This window comes from Fusarium poae, chromosome 1 (assembly GCF_019609905.1).
Source record: "Fusarium poae strain DAOMC 252244 chromosome 1, whole genome shotgun sequence".
Lineage (NCBI taxonomy): Eukaryota > Fungi > Ascomycota > Sordariomycetes > Hypocreales > Nectriaceae > Fusarium > Fusarium poae.
The window spans coordinates 6,352,632-6,377,522 of NC_058399.1; the positions used below are offsets into that span (position 1 = coordinate 6,352,632).

General features: G+C 48.7%; 11 protein-coding genes across 11 annotated transcripts; 8 read left to right on the forward strand and 3 right to left on the reverse strand.

Annotated features, from left to right (window-relative positions):
* Window positions 1-339: 339 nt before the first annotated feature.
* On the forward strand, window positions 340-2,220 carry FPOAC1_002050 (uncharacterized protein; the record flags this gene model as incomplete). Its single annotated transcript, XM_044846637.1, has 1 exon — window positions 340-2,220. The coding sequence occupies one exon, from the start codon at window positions 340-342 to the stop codon at window positions 2,218-2,220; it is 1,881 nt and encodes a 626-aa protein (XP_044712553.1).
* A 669-nt stretch (window positions 2,221-2,889) lies between these two features.
* Window positions 2,890-3,916, forward strand: FPOAC1_002051 (uncharacterized protein; the record flags this gene model as incomplete). The annotated part of the gene is made up of 4 exons (XM_044846638.1): window positions 2,890-3,078; window positions 3,131-3,184; window positions 3,241-3,397; window positions 3,453-3,916. 4 exons carry the CDS (start codon window positions 2,890-2,892, stop codon window positions 3,914-3,916), a joined length of 864 nt encoding a protein of 287 aa, XP_044712554.1.
* A 233-nt stretch (window positions 3,917-4,149) lies between these two features.
* Window positions 4,150-4,502, reverse strand: FPOAC1_002052 (uncharacterized protein; the record flags this gene model as incomplete). Its single annotated transcript, XM_044846639.1, has 3 exons — window positions 4,150-4,279; window positions 4,350-4,433; window positions 4,492-4,502. 3 exons carry the CDS (start codon window positions 4,500-4,502, stop codon window positions 4,150-4,152), a joined length of 225 nt encoding a protein of 74 aa, XP_044712555.1.
* Window positions 4,503-5,122: 620 nt separating this feature from the next.
* Window positions 5,123-6,103, reverse strand: FPOAC1_002053 (uncharacterized protein; the record flags this gene model as incomplete). The annotated part of the gene is made up of 2 exons (XM_044846640.1): window positions 5,123-6,001; window positions 6,059-6,103. 2 exons carry the CDS (start codon window positions 6,101-6,103, stop codon window positions 5,123-5,125), a joined length of 924 nt encoding a protein of 307 aa, XP_044712556.1.
* A 1,066-nt stretch (window positions 6,104-7,169) lies between these two features.
* On the forward strand, window positions 7,170-9,224 carry FPOAC1_002054 (uncharacterized protein; the record flags this gene model as incomplete). The annotated part of the gene is made up of 2 exons (XM_044846641.1): window positions 7,170-7,406; window positions 7,470-9,224. 2 exons carry the CDS (start codon window positions 7,170-7,172, stop codon window positions 9,222-9,224), a joined length of 1,992 nt encoding a protein of 663 aa, XP_044712557.1.
* Window positions 9,225-10,068: 844 nt separating this feature from the next.
* Window positions 10,069-11,397, forward strand: FPOAC1_002055 (uncharacterized protein; the record flags this gene model as incomplete). The annotated part of the gene is made up of 6 exons (XM_044846642.1): window positions 10,069-10,121; window positions 10,229-10,310; window positions 10,370-10,452; window positions 10,519-11,116; window positions 11,170-11,301; window positions 11,362-11,397. 6 exons carry the CDS (start codon window positions 10,069-10,071, stop codon window positions 11,395-11,397), a joined length of 984 nt encoding a protein of 327 aa, XP_044712558.1.
* Window positions 11,398-12,022: 625 nt separating this feature from the next.
* FPOAC1_002056 (uncharacterized protein) lies at window positions 12,023-12,841 on the forward strand (the record flags this gene model as incomplete). The annotated part of the gene is made up of 3 exons (XM_044846643.1): window positions 12,023-12,564; window positions 12,621-12,725; window positions 12,781-12,841. The coding sequence occupies 3 exons, from the start codon at window positions 12,023-12,025 to the stop codon at window positions 12,839-12,841; spliced, it is 708 nt and encodes a 235-aa protein (XP_044712559.1).
* A 365-nt stretch (window positions 12,842-13,206) lies between these two features.
* FPOAC1_002057 (uncharacterized protein) lies at window positions 13,207-14,430 on the forward strand (the record flags this gene model as incomplete). Its single annotated transcript, XM_044846644.1, has 1 exon — window positions 13,207-14,430. One exon carries the CDS (start codon window positions 13,207-13,209, stop codon window positions 14,428-14,430), a length of 1,224 nt encoding a protein of 407 aa, XP_044712560.1.
* A 90-nt stretch (window positions 14,431-14,520) lies between these two features.
* FPOAC1_002058 (uncharacterized protein) lies at window positions 14,521-16,534 on the reverse strand (the record flags this gene model as incomplete). Its single annotated transcript, XM_044846645.1, has 11 exons — window positions 14,521-14,527; window positions 14,593-15,291; window positions 15,345-15,445; window positions 15,494-15,553; window positions 15,612-15,770; window positions 15,827-15,847; window positions 15,910-16,035; window positions 16,096-16,170; window positions 16,228-16,304; window positions 16,384-16,420; window positions 16,472-16,534. 11 exons carry the CDS (start codon window positions 16,532-16,534, stop codon window positions 14,521-14,523), a joined length of 1,425 nt encoding a protein of 474 aa, XP_044712561.1.
* A 4,317-nt stretch (window positions 16,535-20,851) lies between these two features.
* FPOAC1_002059 (uncharacterized protein) lies at window positions 20,852-23,006 on the forward strand (the record flags this gene model as incomplete). The annotated part of the gene is made up of 3 exons (XM_044846646.1): window positions 20,852-20,879; window positions 20,954-21,250; window positions 21,331-23,006. 3 exons carry the CDS (start codon window positions 20,852-20,854, stop codon window positions 23,004-23,006), a joined length of 2,001 nt encoding a protein of 666 aa, XP_044712562.1.
* Window positions 23,007-23,650: 644 nt separating this feature from the next.
* FPOAC1_002060 (uncharacterized protein) lies at window positions 23,651-24,691 on the forward strand (the record flags this gene model as incomplete). Its single annotated transcript, XM_044846647.1, has 3 exons — window positions 23,651-23,729; window positions 23,815-24,385; window positions 24,442-24,691. 3 exons carry the CDS (start codon window positions 23,651-23,653, stop codon window positions 24,689-24,691), a joined length of 900 nt encoding a protein of 299 aa, XP_044712563.1.
* Between the last annotated feature and the right edge of the window lie 200 nt (window positions 24,692-24,891).

A 24,891-nucleotide genomic window follows, 5' to 3' on the forward strand; every position in this document is an offset into this window, starting at 1 on the left:
ACGACAGAACATAGTGCATACCACGATTTCCTATCCTATTGAAATCAGTGCAGGCCAGAAACAACTCCAAGAATCCAATAAACACCCAAGAGCATTCGTTCTTGTTCACCTTACGCAACGCCTACGCTAGCGATTGGGGATCCTTGACAGGACCCTCCTACCTAATCCTCCATCTCCGCCTGGCTATTTCGCCTCTCTCGAACCCTTACCGTCTTCTTGATGCATACTGAATGACTTCGACCACGACCTTATTCGCTGTGCCGTAAGTGCCACGCGCTTGTGTAAAAGCCGAACCGACACAGCTCGAGAGAACCTACCGTCAACTTGGCAACGACTATCATGACCGACCGCTCTGCGCGGCCGTCGCCGCATCGGTCTTCATCGGCACTAGCATCCGCCAACTATTCCTCAGACACTGCCTCTGTTCGCCCACGAAATCGACGTCTTGCTAGCACACTCGGCGATGACAGTGATACCGCTACCTCCCGCGAAGCCAGCCGCTCCCGCCGTGGCCGCAACATCCAAGTCCACGATACCACAGCTTCCCCCTCGCCTGCACGAAGTTACGGCCTCTTGTCAGCTTTGAGTCCTACAAATAGCCGTTCGACAAGTCCTCTCCCCTTGGATCGAGGAGTCTCCACTCCTCACCGAACCAACAGCGCAGCCAATCTTAGCAACTTCTTAAACGACTCATTAACACAGAGCTGGGCTTCTATCCAAGGGTTTACCTCTTCTCTCATATCAGGCGACAATGTGGCAGCAAAGAGGAGTCAATCCCATAATCGAGCAGGCTCTCGACCTGGAACATGGGGAAGGGACTTTTCTAGTAACGGTAGCTCGAAGAAGACAGGTGGTGCTTGGGGCCCCGCGCCTCCCAGGGAACCGAATCTGAATGACGTGGGTGCTGGATCCCTAGAAGAGCGTGAAGCGGCTCTGAAAGCTGCGAAAAGGGCCATGGTACTGGAAAGCCACGATGGTGTCAATGGGGGACTGGATGTCAGTGGGAAGCATAAACGCCGAAATTCTGACGAATCTGCACCAGAGCAGTCTCAGCCTGAGGAGTACCTGGTCTATATCCACAAAGTCGAGCCCAATGACACTTATGCAGGCTTGATATTGAAATATCAATGCCGCGAGGATGCCTTCAGAAAGGCAAACGGACTCTGGACACGAGATAGCGTCCAGGTGCGCAAATGGCTCATGATTCCAGTCGACGCTTGCGATATTCGTGGGCGACCTTGTGATCCACCATCATGGCACAACGCACATGGTGTCGATCTACTTGCCCCGACGCCCGCTGCTGAGGAGAATACAGCAGTTCACGATGACTTCTTCAGTCGACCAACTAATGGAACGCCATCGGCCACCCAATCAGCCGAAGAAGAGAGGCCGTGGGCGCATGTGCGCTGGGTTAAGATTGACTCGTTCTCACAACCAATAGAGATTGCGCGGGTTGCGCGGAATGCTATGGGCTACTTTCCGCCTCGACGAAAGAAGAGTATTAGGACTATTTCAACTCTCTCAACACCCCGGCAAAGTCTGGACCTATACAGCAACCCGCCTGGATCCACGGGTAACTCGTCTCGTCGCCGAAGCTCTCTTGGTCACCGGCCGCAGCTCTCTAATACTGTCATGTCAAGCCCAGTACGAGGCGGAGGTACGATCAGCGAGACCGGTGAATCTCTACCCGCTTGGATGCGTCGGCCCGGAGGTGTGGGCTCCATGGGTATGAGTACACGAGCCCCTGGGCCAGACAAAGATTATCTTACTACATGGACTAAGAAGCATCTGCCTGGGCTCACGCTTGAGGGTGTCCCCTCCATGTCTATCATGGGTTCAGAAACAGCCCATTTTGGTTTCAAATCGGGTGAATCATCAAGCATTGTGGAAAACCCCACAGGTGAGGGACAAGACGCCAGCTCAACACAACAGGGCAACGGGCTAGATAAGGCCGCCGCCGCTGTAGAAACTTGGCTTAGGGGCGCTCTTGCACGCAAACCAAGCTCGCAACTGGAAAGGATACGCGGACTGCCCGAGGGAAGGCCTGAACGGAACGGTGATCTGATAGAGTTGACTGATACCGGTAGTGATGATGGGGGACCTTCAACAGGAGTCCCGTCCGGCCTGATGGAGGCCCTGCAGATTACGAGTAGTGGTCGAAACGAGCCCGAAGGAGGCATTAGAGGAAGGTTAGCAGTCAAAGGTGGCAAGGATGATTAAAACTCAGGGCTACAGAGCTTCAACCAAGGGAGTCATTGCAAGAGATCATGTAGAAACCTTGGGAGCCAGGCTGATGACAGAGAGGCGTTAGTCGTGGAGGGATTGCATATTGCAGCTGATTTAAGCTGTAAGGCGTTTAAGGGGCATTCGCGATACTTCAGGATATATGCATAAATCACAGCAAGTTCGAGGAGCGTTTGAGAGTTTTTTTTTTGGATCAGCTGGGTTTGCTCTCTGCAATTACTAAGTCTTGGTACTTTTCTAAAACATTTCAGAACGACTCGGATATTGGACAGAGAAGATGCTCTATCGATACTTACTTAGCTGAAGATGAGAAAGAAAACACAATTACAAAATCGTACTGGATTGGTTTGCCTAGACCTAAATTTAGTGATGAATGTAATGGTACGGTTATCTGCAAGATGTTCAATGTTGCGGTTCGATATGCCTATAACTTATAAGCCCAAGACGCTTTTGTTGTTAGTGTGAGCCGGGAATCATATTATCCCCACCTCATTCCCGGCTTCGTTTAAACTGCGTGGCTCCTTTCAACAACCATACATACCTATCACTGGCCATGATACTGGTCAACCTGGGTCAACCGCAAATTCAACCATAGCAAGCCACGTCTCTTTACGAAACTCACGTACTGGCTGCCTTGGACTCAAGATGCCTATCTGCATCGAATGCAGGCACCCCGTGAAGACGCTATGGACAGCATATTCTGGCGCAGGGGACAAAGCAAGTGGACATAATATTCGGCTTACTGTCTGTCGCAACTGTGGCTGCTTCTGCGACAAGTATGTCGAGCATGACTTTGTTGTTTTATTCATCGATTTGGTTCTTATAAAACCTCAGGTACTATTCATCTTGAGCCCAAAAATTCATGCAACCCTCTAACGAGTCGCAGGTGTATCGACATTTGCTATATAACACGCTCATGCGCGACGATGATCGGCTAGATGTAAGTCATGATGAACCAGTATGAGCCCCATAGAGATCCCGCTGACATCTTTTTAGCCTTCCATCATCCGTTTAGGTATCCTACTGCTTCTCTTTGATGTGTACTTGACATGGGCACGGCTGGAGAAACAGACAGTGCCTGACGCTCTTCCAGGAGCAAGCAATCTGGGCAAATTGGCACAACAACCAATTGTCCTTCAATATCTTTTCTTCCGTAAGATCAAATATCTAAAATCAATTTCAAATTCTATGAACTGACTCTATTACAGTAATATTTTGCGCCCTCTCAACCGCAGCATTCCATGTGAGCATACGCTTCCTCACGTCCTCTGCATTTTCACCCCTCAATCTTCTGGGCATCCTGCCTCAGTATACAAGACCAAACTCGGTATCCACAGCTCTTCTGGTATCATCATCAACCAAGCTATTCCCCATACTCATGGTGATCTGGGATTATGATGTCCCCGCCTCAGCTCGTTCACTTGGTTGGGCTGTCGTAGCAAACAACGTCGAGGCTCTAAGGATTCTTCTCGACTGTGGATATATAACGGCATGTTTCCTCGCGATCGCAGGGGCAGCCTCACGCTGGGTTGTCGGTCGGGGAGTCTTGCTCGCCGCGGGTCTCGCAGACGTCGACTCGATAGGCGAAAGCGGCGTGGCGGCAGATGGCAAAGCACTCTGGGCATTGTTGATGTATGCGAGGGAATGGGCGGGTCGGCTCGCTGTCGGTTAAGCTTTAACACTGTACATAGGTGGCCAAGCAATCACGCTGGGACTCGAAGTAGAAAGGTACATGTGCAGAGCGCATCTTGGGCTTGGTATAACAAACAGTCCAACTCCGAAAGAAAACAGTAACAACAGCATGAGTGTCAAAAAGACCAACATTTAAAATTGCAAACGCATCCATCCTCATGACAGTCTCTCCCTTCGCTTCTATCCACCTCTTCCCCCATTATAGGTAGACATCTAATCGAGATATTCTTCGCGAATGCCACTTTTTCTGGGCGCGATAAGGGGATGGAGCTGGGCGAGGAACGTAATAGCCCACATGAGATAGCAGCTCACGATGGCTAGGATGGCAGAAGATCGCCAGAGTCTGCAAGAGTGCAAGTCAGCATCGCGACCAGGCAATGGGAAGTCACATCAACAGGAAAGGATAAACTAACACTTGGTTTTCTCCCTTGGGAGCGAAGAACCAGGATGCCACGCAAAGGACTGCGATGACAATGAGGCCAATAAAGACGGCGTATCTGCGATGCTGTTAATTGGGCCGTCCACGCGTCGTTAATGGAAGGAGTCGTTGCGCACCCTTGAGCCATGGTTGCGGTTGTACTTGGAGTATTATCCTGCCGGCAGGAGCTTCGTTTAGATGATTCGGGTAGTAAATGCGGTTGTTTTGCAGATAAGGAGCTTTCTTGAGGGTTGATGTCGTCGATGGTTATGAGCTTGTTACTAGATTGGTTGTATGACCGAACTGCGACAGGAAACTCAAAGCTGAGTCAGCCACTGGCCAAGCTCTTACCCTAGACCATGACAAGACAATTAACAACAACCATTTTCTGCATTTATGTTGAGTTTGTCTGCCTACCTACCTACTAAGTTAACTTTGTTGAATCTTGTTGGAAAGCATGGCCTTGCGCCCTATAATATTGTTTTTCTAACGAAAGTTTACTGTTCTAGAGCATCTTATCTCTTCATGAAATGATTGAAAGTCTCACCATAAACTACATGTTAAGTTTGTCTCAAAACAGTTCATTTTACCAATTCATACCTGTATTTGAATACAATCAATTACTCTTGACTGATAAGTACTTTTACCCTCATGAAAAGACGCCGGTTTGCCTTTTCTTCAAGTACAACCTTACCCAACAAATGACGTTTAGTTCTCTTCAGGTCAAGCTTAATTATTCAACGTGATCGATAAAATATGTTCAAATTTCTAAACATTATTCTCATAATCGAGACCAGATTCCTTACGGACAGCTCCATAGATACCAGCCATGTCTGCACACGAACCAACGTGGTCAAAGGCCATTGCTAGATGTGCGTCTGCGGCCTCGACATTTCGAAGCCGAACACCGGCAGTCTTGGCCAAACTCATAGCATGTCGAGCATCTTTTCTTGCCAGCTCGACTGCAAAAAGGGGTTCATCACGCTTGTAATAATCTCCAGTTAACATACGCTCGCTATAAGAGGCGTACGGTCCTCCAAAGACCGACTTGACAAATTGATGGATGGCTTCAGTGCCTAGTCCAGTCTTTTCCGCCGCAACATGAGCCTCGGCGAGCTGCTCGGCCATGTTCAAGATGAAGGTGTTTCCGAGGACTTTGAGAGTCAAAGCCTTGCTGTATGGTTGATCGGAAAGGTCAATCTCGGCCTTGGAGGTGACGCCCTGGAACCACGCCCTGGCCTTTGTGACACTGGCGGCAGGTCCAGCGAGCACCCCGACAAGTTGGCCAGCTTCGGCCATCTGAGGGGCACCAAACACAGGTGCGGCAACAAACTCGGCACCTTTGGCAATTACATCTTTGGCGATGGCTTCGGTTGTCTCTGGGTGGATAGTTGAACTTTCGATAAAGAGCTTGCCCTTGACATCGCTCTCGAGTATTATCTTATAAGTCTCTTGGACAGCCTCGTCATTGGCAATGCAGGAGAAGATAACATCTGCTCTTGCGACACCATCGGCAAGGGACTCAACAACTTCAGTCTTGCCAACAGGAAGTGTAGCACTAAACTCAGTCGTCCTTTTGATAGAGCGGTTGTACAGAAGCAGGGGCCCGTCTAGGTTGCCCTTCTCAACAATGTTCTTGCTCATGCCCTGCTCTCATCAGCTTTCTTGTTCAAGGGCCCATCCGAAGACATTAATAAGACTCACCCTCCCCATGTTCCCAAGACCGATCCACAACAATGTAGGAGCCATGGTGATATGAACCGGTTGTGAAGTCTAGGCCCTGTAGTTAATATTTGATCAGATCAGTGAAAGAGTATATTGCGGCTTAGAGAATTCTCAACGCTTCACTGTAATGTGTATGTACGTCTTTTATAAGATGGAGATACGGAGTTAACACTCCGCAGAGATCACAGCCAGGCGGGGTTTAGAGGGACTGAGCGGGTGTAATACGGGATTGCTTGAGACGAGAGAAGTTATCATTTGTGTTGGAATCTTCCATTGAGGGTGTTCTACCAGGTAGTTTAATACGTATTTAGTCTATGCCAACCTAAGTATTTTATATATTTCATAATGTTTAGTCTAAGAGAAGATAACCCGAACACCCCCCGGTTTTTACGAATAAACATCATCTGGTAGTCCTGTAGCTGGAGAGATGTATATGACGCAGCTGTTACCCTAAGTTGGTGTTGGTTTGACTTTGAGCTGCCTCTCCACATTAGGAGGGTCTTAAGCTATTGAGGTAGAGTTTGGAGCAGACTGACTATGCCCTTGATCGGACGATTGGTGATATTCGTTGACAAGTTGAATGTTTAAACCACAAAATAATCAATACACTTCTAGTTTAGTTCTCTTGGTGCCGTAGTTAGTTGCTGGGCAGACAATTGCCGACAGTATCCATCGTCATCACTAACATGGATACCTCTTAGCGACATCGGCATCGAATCTGGGGCTTATCAGCTTATCGCCCACATGTCATTGTCCCAAAAAAAAGTTGTTTAACCTCCACTACCCGGGGTTTAGTTTAGTCGAGCTATTTGATCTGATAATTAAGGTCCCCCAGGCCCAGTTTCCCTCTGCTGAATTTTGACTCACGGGTGTTACACTCATATTTGCATCTGCACCTACACTCTCCTCTTATTGAGGAGTCACCCAGCAATGCTCTGCAGTTAACATTGATTCTTCTCCCCCTACGGCCGCTCTCAATCCACAATATCACAGGTCATCCGGGGGAGGTTCTCCCAGCCAAAGTCAAAGCTCCTCCACCTAACAACTTATATCCACTGCCGTCAGCAACCAAAGTCTGTCTTGTGCCATCATGAGCTGGCCTCGTATTCTGAAGCAAGCACATCGGTGCAGTCATTGTGCGCCAGCTACGGAACCTCATTTGGCAGCATCTCTGCATGATATCACCAATCCGTTCCGATCTCGCTTTCGTGGTTTTGCTTCACAACACGGCAATAAAAGCTCGTCAGCCGCATGCCTCGGCAAAGGTGCTACCTACCGCTTGTCGGCAGCTTCTACAGCCCTTGGTAAGAAAAAGGCTATTGACAGAGTATGTCGACCCAATTAGCTCTTACTACTGTAATGCTTGTTCATTTGTCTAACCCACATTCAGGACTTCATCGTCTCCGTCTTGGAGGTGTCGCCAACGAAGCGAGATGCCAAAGGCTACCTACAGAAGTATACCAGCAAGAACCCAAAGTCCCTCGCAGATGCGCCCCAGTTCGTTCAAGGTGAACTTCAGCAGGAAGCTGTGCCCGAAGCATCGAAACCTCCACATGTTGCCATCATCAAGCTTCGCGTTCCTCAGGAGATCGATGACGAGACTCTTGGTGGAGTAGCGAACACACTATCCCAATTGCGCAAACTAGGCCTCTTGAGCGTGGTGGTGATTGATTGTGGTATGGATGAATCCCGGATGACTTTCCAAGACCAGACTTTTCGGCTCTGTGAGGCCATTGATCGATTTGGAGAGCATGGTGCTCGCGCTGTCGACAATGCGTTTGTATATTCAGAGCCCTCTGCGCAAGAAGGTGTATCAGGAGCATCATCACCCATTGATATTCGAGTCGAAGATCCTGGCTTTCTTGACCGCATCCTGCACCACCGGATGATGCCGGTTATTCCTTCAGTTGTCACTCGTGATGTCACCCGGCCACCTCAGCCTGTTGACTCAAATCAAATTGTGTTGGCACTTACCCGATACTTTGCTGGCCTGCAGTTTAATAGTGCTGGAGAACATAGTAAGGTTGATACTGCTTCGAAGCCAATGGCTCTGGTGGAGAGAATCATCCTTCTCGATCCGCTTGGAGCAACACCCATGACTGGGCGACCTGGAGCAGCTCACCGGTTCATCAATTTACAGCAGGAATACGAGTCGATCCTCAAGGAGCTTATGGGACCGGATGGATCTCCTCTTGGAGATGGCAAAGACCTTTGCGCCTCAACTACGGCCCACGCTGCGAATTTGGCTCTGGCCAGAGACGCACTAGCGATGTTGCCGCACACATCGTCAGCTCTCATTACTACACCCGACGCTGCAGCGAACCTTACTGAGATCCCACTCAAGTCTTCCGGACTGACAGGATCCGAGTCTGGATTTGAGATGGGCGGCATGGCTACAACTCGGCGCAAAAAGAACCCACTGTTGCACAACCTTCTCACAGATAAGCCTGTGTCCTCGTCGTCTCTGCCTATGGCGCGCGCTCCAACCAACTCTGGAAAGGGGAAAACTGTGGGCGCATCTTCGGGCTCAACTCTGCTAAAAAAGGGCATGCCCCTTCGACTATTTCCACACCCTCGACAGGATCCATGGCGTCCGCCCAAGCCCGGGGCACCTCGTTTGCGCTTGACTGACAAGTGTATTGACCTTCCTCGACTGGTCCATTTGATTGAAGACTCATTCGGCAGAAAATTAGACGTTGATGACTATCTCAACAGAGTAAATGAAAACCTCGCTGGCGTCATCATTGCCGGTGATTATGAGGGTGGAGCTATTCTAACCTGGGAGAAGCCTCAGGGCTTGGATGATCAGGCTGCTTACGAACAAGGCCGCTATGTGCCCTACTTGGATAAATTTGCTGTCCTGAGGAAGAGTCAAGGCAGTGGTGGCTGCGCTGATATTGTTTTTAACGCAATGGTACGGGGCTGTCTTCCTGAAGGCGTATCTTGGCGAAGCCGGAAGGACAACCCTGTCAACAAGTGGTACTTTGAGCGATCTTTGGGGACCAAAAAACTACCAGGTTGCAACTGGACAATGTTTTGGACAACACCAAAGTTGCATATCGAAAGTCCTGTGCTACAAGATTACGAGTCTGTATGCAGAGGAGTAGAGCCTTCTTGGGCAGATAACAAACACATCTTGGACTAAACGGGCAGAAGAGGGATGTTTTAAGAAAGAAAAAAAATAGATGGAATAGATATGAACAACCCGCAAGGATACAATGAAGTCATCTACAAATACAAGAGACACCTCTGCCGTGATCTGAAGTATGTATAACAAGAAATAAGAGCTGACTTGCCGATATCACATGTGAAACAAATGAAAATCCTTGTCTTGTACCATGGACAATGTCTTGGAGAGATTCATGCGTAAAATCTCTCCAAGAATGGAGGAAGGGACTCGTAATCAGGGTGGCTTACCTTTGGCACTTGTGAGGAGAAGCAGCAGTCTTAGTACTCAGGTAGACAGACATGTAAGTAATATGGAAGTGGCTGATATTATAATAGAGGCTAGGTAATCAAATCAAGACTCGGGAGTTTTGTATTGTGCTGTACCTTGCCTGTAAATTACTGCTAACCAGCAAAAGAGCTAGGACCACCTTGCGGATCTGCACTCGCCTACCAAGGTGGACAAGCTAGACCCGTTTTTGACTGAATCGAACTGGAGTGAAGCAGGTTCAAGGAGGGGAAGACGGTTTCCCAGGGACCTGTGGACAAGAAGGGAGGGGCGTAAGCCCCTGGATAAGGGAACTTATCTTCCAAGGCTCCAACCAGCTACAGGACAGGTCTTATACAGTGGAAGATTTCATTTCATAGTGGAGCGTTCCCATATCTTCAGCCAAATCCCATCCCATGCCTCTTTAACTTGGCTCCTGCCTCGACCTAAGCTGACGCAAAGAGCCTCCTGCCACTTTTGCCCCTAACAAAAACTCCAATCGATATCCTACCTCGAAACCACCAAAACACCCAATCGACCCAAATAAGCCGACAATATGGATTTCGGAAACCTCGGAGGAACTTTCGGAAATGTTGGAAAGCAACTTTCGTATGTTCTCCCCTGGCCCTCGCAAGGAATTCAAGCTTGCAGTATCTTGTCCCCCAAAGCTCTCCTCATGATGCAATTCCAATATAATACTCACCGCTATGAAACAGCAACTTCGGAGCCTCTGTTACCCCCTTTGCGTCGCGCACTTTCCAATACACCAAGGAGCAGTTCGGCCAGACTGAGGACAAGGTGGGTTGAAGCCTTTCGCATTCTTATCGCAGTCATCGTCCTGACATGTGGCCCTACAGACCCAGCTCCCTCCCGACTATATCGACCTCGAGAAGCGTGTCGATGCCCTTAAGCAAGCCCACCAAAAGATGCTTGCTGTGACGTGAGTTTACATAATACCGACTTGCGCTACATGCACGGAAGTTGGTATTCTGACATGTCTTTATAGCTCGCAATACTCCAACGAGGCCTACGATTATCCCCCTAACATCAAGGAGACATTCCAGGACCTTGGCCGCACCGTCAGCGAAAAGGTCAGCCTTCTGTCTTCCGCCACCTCTCCTGCTGAGGCTCAGGCCGCCCTTGTTGCTCCTCCCGCTGCCAAGCCTCAGCCAAAGACTTTTAGCCATGCTGTTGCCCGCGCCAGTCTGGCCAGCAGCCAGCTCCTCCACCAGCACCACACCGGTGCCGGCGAGGACCCTCTTGCGACGGCCCTGGAAAAGTATGCGCTTGCCAGCGAGCGTGTTGGTGAGGCCCGACTTGCCCAGGATGCCCAGATCCAGAGCCGCTTTCTCGCTGGCTGGAACACTACTCTCAACACTAACTTGACTTTTGCCACCCGTGCCCGCAAGAATGTTGAGAACTCTCGTCTCTCTCTTGACGCCGTCAAGGCTCACGCCAAGGGCACTACTTTCCGCATTGGTGGTGGTCAACACGACCAGGCCCATGAGGAGCAAGAGTTGAGCCCTGAGGCCCAGGAAGAAGTTGAGAAGGCCGAAGATGAGTTCGTCACTCAAACTGAGGAGGCCGTTGGTGTTATGAAGAACGTGAGTTTAAGATTTAAATTGAGCGTTATGTGTCATGATGTTAACGGTGCTAGGTTCTTGATACACCCGAGCCTCTGCGCAACCTTGCCGAGCTTGTTTCTGCTCAAATTGAGTACCACAAGAAGGCATACGAGATTCTCACCGAGCTCGCTCCTGTCATTGAGGGTCTTCAGTCTGAGCAAGAAGTGCGTCGTGCCTCTGCCTTTTGATTCGTTATAAAAAGGGGCTGACATATTGTGCTTTAGGCCGCGTACCGAAAGAGCCGAGAGGAATCTTCTTAAGTTGGCGGCAATCGAAGAGATGATGGCACGAGATTCGTTGAAGATCGCGACATGGCTATGCTGAGTCGGGCCTCAGGAGGTCCATGATCTGAGCGAACATGACCCTGTGTTTTTTCTTTTTTTTAGTTTTCCTGCGTCAAGGTTACATGTTATGTCTGACGGTATAAGATATTGTCTTGCAAAGGTATTGAGATATCAAGCAACCCAAGATTTGAGGGTCTTCTTTTTTATACGCGTAGAAAGTTTACGGCTAGATCCACAGGATAAGAAGCCTCGTAGTGATGTATGTTTATACCTTGATTTGGACCCCATATCCTGAACGGAGTGTTTTGGGACTATTCAGAGCCAAGTTGACTTTGGCCATACTAAACCTGAATTGGAGCGACGAGCTCATTTTGTCTTCTTTCTTTTTGGGGTATAATTCATTCCTTATTTGAGCTCCTATTGATTGTTCCACATGGATAAGTGGTGATGCTGTTATCGACATGTATATGTCACGTGACGGTACACGTGCAGGCCGGATCGGCAGTGGTGGGCTGGAGTCCAATGAGGTCAATTCAATTTCCTCTGACCATTCCATCTACCTTTAAGTAACGACGAAGTAATTCCAATTGACCTCGCCAGCATGAGGCCAACAGCTCGTGTGTTTGCGCGCTATCTGGAGGCCGGTACTCCTACCGGTCTCACCGGTCTCTGGACTCATGCCACGCCCAGATCGACCCTCCTCTTCCTCTACGGAACGACCCTCAACAAGCTCCAGAACATCCCCGAGAACTCCATGTACCGTCAATCCGTCGAGGCCGTGACAAAGCACCGTTTGTCCCTTGTCGAGCAAATGGTTCCCCCCGGATATAACGAATGGGCGGTCCGCGCCAAGGAGCTTGTCAGCAAGAACTCGTCACAGTTCCGTGTTTCCAGCGGCCGCGTTGACGGTAGCGAAGCTCACACCGTCAAGCTCGGCGACAAGGTTTTTGTGGTTGGCCGAAAGCACGAGGCTGGCGATGTCCGAATTGAGGAGTGGGATGGCGAGGAGGATGAGGGTTCTGAGTACGAGGGCATCCGAACGCTCAAGGAGCGGGAGGACCAGGCTACTTGGGCGGAGCGCAAGCCCCTCGAGGATCACGAGAAGGTTGAGTGGGAGGATGAGCCTCAGATGACCGCTGACCAGTATGTTTCCCTCTCTACGGTTGGGAATGGGGCATTTTAGCTAATCGATGTGACAGAGTCCACGAGCTCGAGCAGAAGATCGGAGCTGGTCTTATTGAGGAGGTTATCCAGGTTGCCGAGGGCGAACTCAAGCTGGTCGAGACAATGGAGAAGTCCAAGGTGTAAGTTACATTGCTCTACGGCGGCACATTACAGCTATACTGACAAAAAGCACAGCTGGGAGGACCTCGATGAGAAGCCTGTCCCTGGCCAGTGGACTTACTTTGACCGAACTTAAACAAAGCAGCAGAAGAATGAGGCAACTGTAAAAGTAGAGGGGAGGTTATGTATATAGGATGCGTATGCTGGGCTTTGCGACTGGGTCAATGAAATGAAACAGAGCTTGATTGATCACTTGCTTGTTTGCGATAAACTTTAATGATGATGATCAGATTTCATCAAGTGATGGTAACCCCTTGTCGCGATATTTAGAACCAACTCTATTCCGTGGCATTCAGTTTGGTGTTTTCTGCAATGGTTTGACTCAGTTGCATGTCAATGGATTCACCTCAAACCATAATAGAGCTGGAAATACTAGTGGGGCCAAACTCTTGAAGACTTTCAACCTTACATGAATATCTACTAAACACACACACCACAACCATGGCGTCCCTTTTAGATCCGCCATATTTTTCACAGCAAAGTCAATCTAACAAGCGCAAGAGACTAGAAACCGCAGATGATGACGAGTTCCCGAGCTCCTTCCCCACAGGCTCCATTAACCCTTTGAGCCACTCACCTGGTGTAATCGCACAGTTCGCCATCGCAGGTCTCTCAGAAGCGGATGAGGATCCCTCGCAACGGATTCGCGACTTTCCACACCGTGGTCTAGTTGAGCATGGTGCCTCCGCCGTTGAAGTCGAGAGCGATGAGGATCCAGAGACAGAAGGCGACGAAGCAGCACGCCCAAAGTCGAAAAAGAACACAACCCGCAAGCGCGGCGGACACTTTGACGTTCTCCTGCAATCTACTCACCATTTTATCGATGAGGGAGAAATGGAAAAGGCAGCTCGCACCTACGGCCTGCTACTGCAATTACGGCCGTCTGGTCTACCCGTTGATGTTCGGCATCACGACCTTTGGGCCATCGGCGCTGAAATTCTCATGCGTCAAGGCGAAGTCTCTGCCCGGGAACGTCAAGAAGACCAAGAGAAATCATCAAAGCCTTTGAAGAGATGGGGCCGAGCAGAAAATATGAGCAAAGTCAGAGCTTATTTCGATACACTTATTCAACAGCATCCATACGACTACAAGACGCCCAATATTGTTTCAGCATTCGATTTCTGGATTGCCATGTTCAGTTGTGAAATTTACAATACACACGCAGAGCATACACTGGCACTGGAACGATTAAGTTCTAGCGCTGAAGAGGACTATCGCCGCGAATCATTTGGTCACGACGATAGCTTTGGCAGTGATGACCTAGAAAGCTCTGAAGCAAGGCTGGTGCGGAAAAAAGATGAGTTACGGCGTCAAACACTATCCGCCATGCGGGATATCACAAAGAGGATGGACGCATTGATACAAGACATGCCATACTCGAGAAATCAGCAATATCTTCGCTTACGTGCAATGGCCTCTCTCTACATTGCAGACCTTGTTGTACCCATCGGTCCAGGCTCAATGCCCCAGACCCAGACCCAACCTGAGCATGAGCAGCAAGCAAGATTGAAGGAACAAGATAGGGCTAGAAAATATCTGATGAGGATCGTGACATATGGAGGCGAACTCGACAATGCTGCATTAAGAGTTTTGAATCCCTCCGATGATTCTGAAGGAGATACTTCACTATCACTATATTCTAGCCTTCCAATAAGAGGGCTTTAGCCTCAAACACAGCTTCAAAGCGCACTGCTCTGTGTTAGTGCAGAAGGAGGCACAGAAGCCGTGGCAGAAGCAGAAGCAGAAGCAGATGCTCTAGAAGCTGAGCCCTTGTTGGCCCATCGCTGGAGGATCAGCGCTTGGTTTGAACTGCCCACCACAACACACCACTCTCCGCCAGGACTCCAGGCTGTCTGTCGACCCACAAAGTTGGCCGATGATGACTCTGTCTTATGCGCCTTCAGAGGCTCATGAGGATCGTCTTGACTGTACCTAGACGCCCAGGTCTCGAGGGTTTCTGCGTTATAGTCCTTAATCTCTTCACTTAATTTGATAGCGTCTGCACGGAAAGTACTCGGAACGTCCTTTTCACCGCCTCCATGCCGACCTTTGGAGTCCGACTTGGAACGACCCTTTACTGGTCTCATCCAGCTGGGGTGAGGGAGCGTTTTGCTCTTATCCCTGGCAGGGTCTTTAAGCGCTTCCATAAACTCGCGATATGCCACCAAACGTTCAAAGTCCCAGAAAAACACGTTTCCGGCCGCATTACAGAAAGCCAGAACGGGATGTTGGTCGGGTACAAAGTGCAATTTGAACCGCATAAAAAACTGTGGGCCACAGTTGGGGGTATAGAACTGAAGCAACATGGTGTACTGCGATGGACACTGCGGGGAGATTGTGGGAACAAAAGCCGAACGCGTGAGACGACTCGCTTCCTCGTAATTAGTTGGAACGGTAGTCTGAGCTGTTGGTGCTTCGCTCTCGGCAGGAGGCGGGTTTGAGGACGAAAATCCTTCTATTCTCCATAGAGAAATGACGTTGTCGTGGCATGCTCTAGAGAGGATGCAGTCGCCGTAGAATGCCACGCTTCCTTTGTTAGCCGCGTGGTCATGGTATGCATATGCATATGCAGAACCTACCAGTCTATGATCCCACTATGAACAGCTGATGTGGAAAAGTGAGGATAGTGAACTCGAGCAGGAGTTTGGATTGCCTCGGTAGGCAGGTCGGGAAGTGTCCACTTTGGCTAGTCAGAAGAGTTATAATTTGGATATTCCGTAATATTTACCAGGTTAATAATTTGGTCGTGGGCCGCTGAGAGAAGGTAACGTCCTGTATCGTGGAATGCCTAACGCATATTGTTAGCTGCCGGTCAGAGAACCCAAAAAGCAGCAGAGACTTGCCACACTGAGAAGATCCCATGAGTGGCCTTCACCAGCAAGGATAACCAAGCATGGGCGGTTGGCATGGACTGGATCAAGACTCCAGATACGAATACTTGTGTCACCTGAGGCTGAGGCAATGATAGAAGAGTTTGCAGGCGAAGTCGCTAAGTCATTGACGTCCTGCTTCGCATAAGTTTCTGAGTCAAGGATTTACGAGTTGGGGTGGATGGACGAACACCTCCGTGACCAGTAAGGCACTTGGGTCAAACAACAGTTAGCAACGATCTTGGTACAACATTCTCTGTGAAAAAGATATTACCCTGTACAATTTCCCGTTCACAACATCATAGATCTTGACTTTGGCATCAACTCCACCAATACAAAGGTAGGGCGCTCCTGTTTCCGGATCCTTTGTCCAAGTACAACAGCAAGCAGAAGCCTCGTCCTAGGAAGAGTTAGCGATCTTGATAGGGCAGGGATAGTGAGTGCATTGCGCAATGCCTACATCATCATCTCTTATCACAGAAAGAACTTCGCATGGATTGGAGTCAGTTGTTTGAGAGAGTGTGCAGATAACGACCTAGGTGAGCGTGAGATGTTGTCTTGAAAGAGTAAGCTGGATCCAGGGGGGACTGACATGCTTTTTGCTGATGGCTGCAAAGACAGGTGGTGCATCCAAAGGTTGATAGGGACAAAACTTGACATCGAAGAACTCTATGGTTAAGAAGCAAAGTTTCCTGCGTTAGACAACGAGGCACTGGCTAATCGAGAAGAAGGAACGAGAAGACCATACCAGCAACGTTATCGTTTTCCAGAAACTCTGTATCATTCTAGTGTGACTTGTTAGATCATGTAATGCAAGAAAATATGCAGATGTTTACTTCTAGGATGAATGAAGAACGTAGTTTTGGTAGCTCAAAGGCGTTGTCATCAGTGATGGCCATGTTGCTAAGAAGGCTTGTAGCAGAACCAGGTTGTTTAGCGGTCTGATTGACAATTATCTGAACCGATATTAGAACGACACCCTTGTATCAGGTGCAGGTAGCTCTATCACCAGGAAACAAAAGAATAAAAAGACAAGAAGAAGCAAAAACGTTGGACGCGATTCGCGTCAAGCTGAAATGCTAATTAGACGTTGTGTTGTGTGTGTTGTTAAAAGAAACAGTGGCATCCCCCCAACTAGCGGTAAAGTGGAGTTGAGAGCTGCTCAATTCTACCATATGGTTGGGCAGGTGGGACCGGCTAGCGTAACAATGCAGGTAGCACCTGCTTCTAGGTCACTGGACTTTGCTTTGTACTTGAATGAAAGGAAGCCTACTAAACTATAGCCTACAGTCGACCTCATTATTGCCTTTTTGGGTGGAGATTCACTTCATACTGAGGTAGGTAGTGATATGAACAAAAGTGCCAATAACACAGTAAATTCTTGGGGACAGTGTAGATGTACTGATCATAGATTCGCATAAATCCAAGTTCATCATAGGTTGGTAGCTGACGAGGAGCCTTGGTCCTATGGATAGACTCTCGGCGTGGTGTCAAGCTGCATTACATCTACGCCATCGACCTATAGATACCTAGGTAGGTACCTAAGTATGTGGGCATCGGGTTTTGTGTTCAAAATAAGCATCTCTGGAGCGTTTACTCCCTTCTGCAGCTTGTACTCTTTTGAGACATCACCACCGCTCGTTTCGATTCGAATTACATTGCACAAGTATAAAGATAATCAACTGTACTGTCTATTTTCTCGACAATAGGTAACCTAATGAACTATATTGACAAATCAAGTCATTCTGGAGGCTACATGACTATTATTCCATAGCCCCTATGCTGCCCGTCTAGAGTATTCAAAATGCCCAGTATATATTGTATGCGTAGATGATGTGAGACCCATCCAGAAAACAATGGTTGCGTGCACGTTTTGAAGGACCAGCTCCGTGAACGCCACGAATAGTTTCGTGTTCACTCATGTTCTTAGGGCTGGGTCTACAGGTTCCATCCATCTACCATATCGAGATCTCGTCAATCCCTTTACTCGCATCATCTTGTCTTTTCCCCCGCCATGTAGACCCCCGATTCTGTGCGTTACCTTCGTGCATAGGTAACAGAACGACAAACAACAGTAACCAAGTAAATGCGGTGTAAGAACCGGCTCGGTTTCCCACAATTTCTATATTTTGATGCAAGTGAGGTGAGGTGCAGATCATCTGATCCATCAAAGTACTGCAGCACACATGGTTCACCGTTGTGGCTCGATGTTATCTCAGTTCCGACCCTCCGAGGAAACACGGCTATCTATGGTGGGTGGTTCACCGACGGAAACCAGAGCTGCTACTTCCAGGGCGGAAAGAGATAAAAGAATTAACTATATAATACTAATTGACCCTTTTGTTGCAGAACGGCGCAGTGCAGCAGCGGAATTCCACTGCCCCCTCGCAGCACTAGTTGTCGATCATAACTGTCAGAACTATTGTTTTGATGTAAGTGAGTGAGCCATGTGGTCCAGTCACCAATGCAGGCGTTAACGTTTAGTGTCATTTAACTAATGTAGGTAGGGTTGCTCATCATCCAGGGTCCTCGCAACGACTTCCCAATGAATGCTGCTAGAACAGGACAGGCACACGAAGCCAAGGTTCATTTGCCTTGATTGCAGGCTTCCAGAGGCGAAGGTGTGGGCCGGTATCATAAACATCCGTCCGTTGGTCCCTTGTGGCTTGCAGAAGAGCGAGGCGCCATAAAACTATGCCGTACAATGGTCAAAAGTGAGATTCCGTCAGTCGAGGAGCTGGGGAGTCGAGGACATTCAGATCCCGCGCCTGGGGAAAGCAATTTGGTCCCTACTACGGCAAAGTGCATACTGTAGTACAGCAGCCATGGCGTTGCTGTCTGAATGGCTCTCTCTTTACCTGCTGAAACAAGAGTCTTGCGGCACCGTAAGTCTACTGCAAGTTGTCGAGGTGCGTCCACCAAACTAACGGCTAGGTGCAATTGGTGTTTGTACTTTTGAAGTTGACATTCCAGGCTATTGAACCGGATATTGGCATTCATGCCCAGTCCTGTACTACGATTCACAAGGCGAGAATCCCATAGGTGTTTGATTTGCAGGCAGAGGTTGTGCTATGTATGTATCCAATCATTAACAAAGACAATGCGGTGCAAGATAAAGATGCACCTTGTCCTTGATCTAGGGTAACAATGCTTACGATACCTTGAACAGGTAGATGAAGCAACAATGAATTGTGTCACTCTAACTGTTAAAGGTTTGATTGTGTTGAATTCAGACTTGTAGTTTTTGACAATTCAAAGAATTGGATTTTGCCTGTTTGCTTAATACTGGGTAGGTAATGAGTGTTAGAGAGCCTCGATTCATACCTCAACATGCTCGATCCTGGTACAAGTTATCTTGCCGTTGCATCGGGGCGGTTTTTATTTTAACGTTGGAATGCCCCACCTCAGCCTCTATCAACTATTCCTCTTCCGTGGAATCAACGTTGATGCCCCTTGTCGTCACCCTGTGAAACGTCATCCCGTTCAACTACGACATGGTAGGGGTGTCTCTCTGAATGTCTGGGTATGTATGTATTGTGTATAGTATCGCATACCTATCATTTTGCCCTGCCAGCTAATCAAGTTCAAGTTGCAAAAACAATTGGGACTAAAACACTTTAGGATTTTGACTGTTGATGGGGTGTGGTCATGAACGGTCATTTTCTCTCAATTGTTTCCTCCATTGACTTGACTAGCCTGCACTATGAATGAGAAAAACAAGAGTTTGTATTTCTATTTTCTCTTGTTTCCTCTCTTCTCATTCGAAAACTGACCATTGGCACGAAGGAGCAAGAATGGGGTTCAGTTTCGTTGCTTTTTACTGGGCGGCGTAACCGTAACCTAGTGAGACATCGTGATCGCCTTCCAGTCCAGCTCCTGCAGCTTCATTCCGAGTCCACACCCTGAACTGGCTTTCTTTCTTTTTAAACCCGCAACACAGTGGCGCACCCGAGGGATATAGCAGGCCAGGGGTTTCGTTATCATTGCTGCAAGTGGTAGTTTGTCTTCTCTTATTCAGCTATTCGTGTTGTGCAATGGGTTGGGTATACCTTGCACGTACGTAACCTTGTCGTTTGCAAAAAAAAAAAAAAAAGTGACGATATTTTGTCGACAACACCTGCAGTTCCAGTCAATTCGCCAAATATCGTTGACGATAACACTCTGGTTAAAAAAGACGACAAACAAACGATAAATCACCCGTCAAACCACCTGTCAAACATCCATCCTTAACCAGTGACTTCGAGTCAGGACAACGGTTTTGACAAGCAAGCAAGCAAGCAAGCCACATTTTACTCGAACCGGCCTTTTGAGCAAGACAGACAGACCCTTGTCAAACTCGCTGTAGAATCTCATTTCTCACTTCATTGCACTTTTCACTTCCTGGTTTTTGAGCCTCGCACTGCTCTTCTCTCACATCCATATTGCCGAGGACTTCCTTTCCCGGATGCTGATTGCTCCGAGTCCCTGTCACCTCGACTCAATTCCCCCACCACAATAGGTTCCTCAGCTTCAAGTCTAGGTACCTCTTGCATTGCATTGTACGGATACTTTGTGGTTGTATTGTCAAAACGTTAGTTATATATAACACGCTGCCCCCTCGTCTTTGAAGCAGCTTCAACTCAACACAACTCAACTCAATACACTTCCTTCTGTCTTCTTTTTCTCTTATTAGTGCTCTTAGGCACCACAGAGAGGATATCTTCAAGATACTGGTATTTCAGTACCATAACTTCTCTTTGCTTAACCTCAATTGGTATTCCATTTCTTTATCCCCAGACTAAAACCAACCTCCCAGACGTGCTCTCTATCTGTCTATCTGTATAGTCAACTCGTGCTTTGAAAAGCCCAGACACACTCAGACCCTTCTGGTCCTCTATTGCCGCGTCCGTGCCCCTGCCATCCAATATCGTCCGTTGGATCCACTGTGGCAGTTGACGCCAGAGGAAGCTATCTCGAGTTAGCGGACTAGACTGGTTCATTGTGGGAGTGTTCCAATCCACTTCCATCACCTTTTACTCTATTCGCACCGAGGTCCTTCGTGCACTTGCTTAAACTCTATTTTCTGAATATTCAAGATTCGCCTCTCCAGTGATCATTCAGTTGGTATTAGCCAGCAGTCACTGGACACGCTCTCCGCATCTCTCAAATAGATCCTGCTATCAAACCAAACCAAATCATTTCGTTGCGGAGCTCGCTGCTCTTGCGTCATCGTCTTCATGGAGCATACTTTTTTGACTATACATAGTAAGTCATCTCTGTCGCGTGCAGCCGTTGCATGTCTCGAGTCCAGTTTGATCTGACCCAACATGTAACCACAGATTTACATCCGGATGCCAACATCCTTTACGCCTCTGATTCTATCTTTGAAATCCTTGGTTACTCCCCGCAAGAGGTACTTGGCCGGTCTGCCTTTGAATACTTTCACCCAGAGGAAATCCCCTATGCGCGATCCGTCCATAGTCGCGGCGTCTTGCTGGACAAGGCTGCTGTTCTGCACTATGCACGCCTTCGCTCTCGTGACGGTCGCTGGGTGAGCAGCGAATGCGTCTTTTCTATTGTTCACGACATTCTTTTTGCCTGCATCAGTATCTACCGATGCGATGCCAAGAGCGAGAGTACGTTTAAACCCGAGACGCTCTCCATAGAGTTGCGGTTCTATCTGATGTACTACGTTCCGATGACTAATTCCAAGTAGGACGTGCCTTGGCTGCACCCCAGGTCCGACGTCTCTTCTCACGTTCTCCTCGAGACCCACGATACCACATGTTGGAACATCTGTCTCCCAAGTTCAGGTTGCCGCCTGTGGAGCGCGAGCCTCGAGCCGCTCTCATCTTGAACCGATTCACCAGAACATTAACGGTGATGTTTGCGACGGAAGCCATTGCGTCCATTCTCGGGGTTCCTGCTAGTCAGGTCCAGCACAAGAGCTTTTACGAGTGCATCCGTGAAAGCTGCCTCGATGACGCTGTCAGATGTCTCGAGAGCGCAAAGGCCAATGACTCCATTGCTTACTTGCGTTTCTGGTCTAGAGATCCACGACGACCAGAAGATTTTGAAGACGAAGAAAGCAATGCCGATGGAGAGTCAACAATTGATGCAGGGAATGGTGATGGAATTGTTGGTAGTGAGGATCCGTCCCATTACTTCAGAAACAACCACACCAGCAGCCCAAGTCCTGGCGCGGCTAGACCTGGTGAAGGTTCGATGGCCCCTAACCGTCAACGACGCGGTGACAGTCGCCGCTCTAGTGATTCAGAAGGAGGGGGTGTGAAGCTGGATGGTGCTATGGACCTTGACTCACGTTCCAATTCGGCTTCCAACTCGGCTTCCAACCATGGTCCTGCACGTTCTATCAAGGCAGAGCCCGATGTGGAAATGCAGGACGGTGTTTTCTCTGCAGGAGAGACGTCGGGAGAATCGCGTACTACAAGCTCCAATGCCTTGGGGTCTGCTTCCCACAACTCTCAAGCCGGCGGATATCAGACTCCCCCAACTCCCCCATCTCCACAGCCGGTCGGTGGCAACACCCCACGAGCAAGCAGGGAGCGCAGTCGTCCAGCGCCACAGCTGGCGCCTTCTGTTGAGCTGGAGGCCGTCGTATCTTGTACTTCTGATGGCCTTGTCGTCATCATTCGTCGAGCGCGACCCCAAATTCCTGATGCCCACAATCCTCAGATTCCTTCTACCAACGACCGTGGCGTTTTTGCTGCCCCCTGGGCGCAGCAACCTTTCCAAGCACAGTATTCGCATGAGACCTTTCACAATTTTCAAGCCCCATTGGCTCCGCAACATATGCCGCTGCGCAGCGGAATCCAAGCCAATGGAGGTCCTCCCATGGATCAGCTCATGCAGTCTATTAGAGATGTTGCTGTCTTTGCCTGGGCTCTTTGTGGTATCAATGGAAACATAGCTTCATATGGACACGGCCAGCCGTCGGGAGAAGCTCAGCCCCCTGATGGTCTTCCCATTTGGGATCCCACTGGAGCAGAAACTTCATACGAGGGGCCGTATAATCAAGCCGCTCAGCGATGGGCTAGAGAGGCTCAACGACACCAACACTCGCTACACCCACAGGATTCCGTCTCAACAGACTTTTCCATGGAAGGCTCAGCAGACCACAGCTCGTACGGGACGGGCTACCAGAACCATGCAAGCAATGGCTATGGAAATTCATGGATTTCACAGCCATCCGCCTACCAACAGAACCAAAATGCATTTGAGCACAATGGCCATCAAGATTATGGGGGCCAAACGGGCTACAACACCGATTCCTCGCATCGGCAATTAGATGGACAGCATTGGTCCGGGAACCCTCGGGAGCCTACTACTTCAGCTGAAGAAACTCCTGATCATACCTATAGATGGTATTGATCTGATTCGGCATTGAAGAAGAATTTGAACAAGAACTCAAAGATGAGAGGTTTATGAGTTGTAGCTGACCCTGTGATGTGAGCACGCGATACTCGAGAGTTGTGTCGTTTTAATTATTTGGTTATGATACTGAGCAAAATGGATTTGAACAGCCGAGAGGTACACTCGGTATGCTCTGAACAACGAGTTTTCTTTGACAATTGTCTGATGTATTCTTGACCGGCAATCAAGTATAAAACAATCATTAATTAAAATTTATCAAGTTTAGCAAAGCCAAAAGTACCTACCTATGCATTTAAGGGAGCGAATTAGTGTTAGTGATAGGTTGTATCAAGGGATTGAAAGCCGATAACCCCTGTAAATATGTTCCTGAAAGTCTTGTTTTAGTTCAAGACATGTGATTGGCTGTAATCAGTAAGAAGCTTGGGCCACCTTCCGTCAAGGGGTTGTTTCTAGAGAGGCGACCGTGGAAGTTTCGCAGTTATTAGAGATACGTACGTCAGCTTTACCTTATACTCAGCAACTTTCGCTTCTTTGAGGCCACGATCCCATTGTAACGTCGTGCATTTATCTTACGACATTACAACCACCGTTCACGCAGTCACTTTCTTTTCGAAACGAATTCCCAACCACAACCTTCAACCATGTCAGCTTCCAGCGCTCGAGGGCACTATGCCAACCCACCTCTCGAGGATGAGGACGACCTAATCGACCCTGATGATGGTGAGTTATCATACATCGCAGTCACGGAGCTTAGTCTCTACATGGTGTTCTGCTATGAACTTCATTCAACTTACACATTGTCCAGCCGATCTTAACGACTTTGACGACCCTCTTGCGACGAACAATGCTCGCCAACCGTTGACAGGCAACATCGGCTCCAGCTCATCATCGCGACCTTTGAACGAAGGCTATTTAACATCACGGATCCCTGGAGAAGACAGAGCAGCCCCTCTGAACACAATTGACGAGTCCGTCTGGGATACCTTGCGACGCGACCTGCTCGCCGTCTGGGCCAAGCTGAGAGAGGTTCTGTACCCTCGCTACCTTCTGGGTGGTACTATGTTTGACAGCGAGGGAGGTATTCGTGGCGCTTACTCAAGCATTCGTGGTGCTGGTCTATCGGGAACAAGAGAGGAACTTACTGGACTAGCAAGCCGCATGGTCGACGCTGAAGCTCTGCTTCAAAGCAACATGACACCCGGCCTTCGTGACTGGGATCTTTGGGGTCCTCTGATCTTCTGCCTACTTCTCAGTGTTCTTCTGAGCTTCACTGCTCGTTCGGAACAAAGAGATGCTGTTTTCAGTGGTGTCTTTGCCATGATCTGGCTCGGAGAGGCTGTGGTGACTCTGCAAATCAAGCTGCTAGGTGGAAATATGTAAGTTCTTTCTTAGTATGCCCTCTCATACGTGGCACTCACTAACCAATTTGTAGCTCATTTGCTCAGAGCGTCTGTATTATCGGATACACTCTTTTCCCTCTGGTCCTTGCTGCCATGATGTCTGCTCTGGGTCTCCACTGGATTGCTCGTATCCCCATCTACATTGTCTTGATCGGCTGGTCCCTAGCCGCTGGTGTTAGTATCTTGGGTGGTAGCGGCGTGGTCAAGAACCGGGTTTTCCTTGCAGTATATCCCCTGCTCGTCTTCTATCTTGGTCTGGGCTGCCTGTGTTTTATCAGCTAAGCCCAAGCTTATAGCAAGGGAAAGATGCGTTGAAACCAGGTTGCAAAATGAGAGTGAAGGGCAGATTAAAAAGATTGATTTAGAGTTGATGTACTTTTACCTGTACCGAATGGAACTTTACTGGAATTGCGGTGTAGTTGTTATGCGGCAATCCAGTGAGGAACGATACTTGGGTCATTATGCTACTGATTGGAAAATAT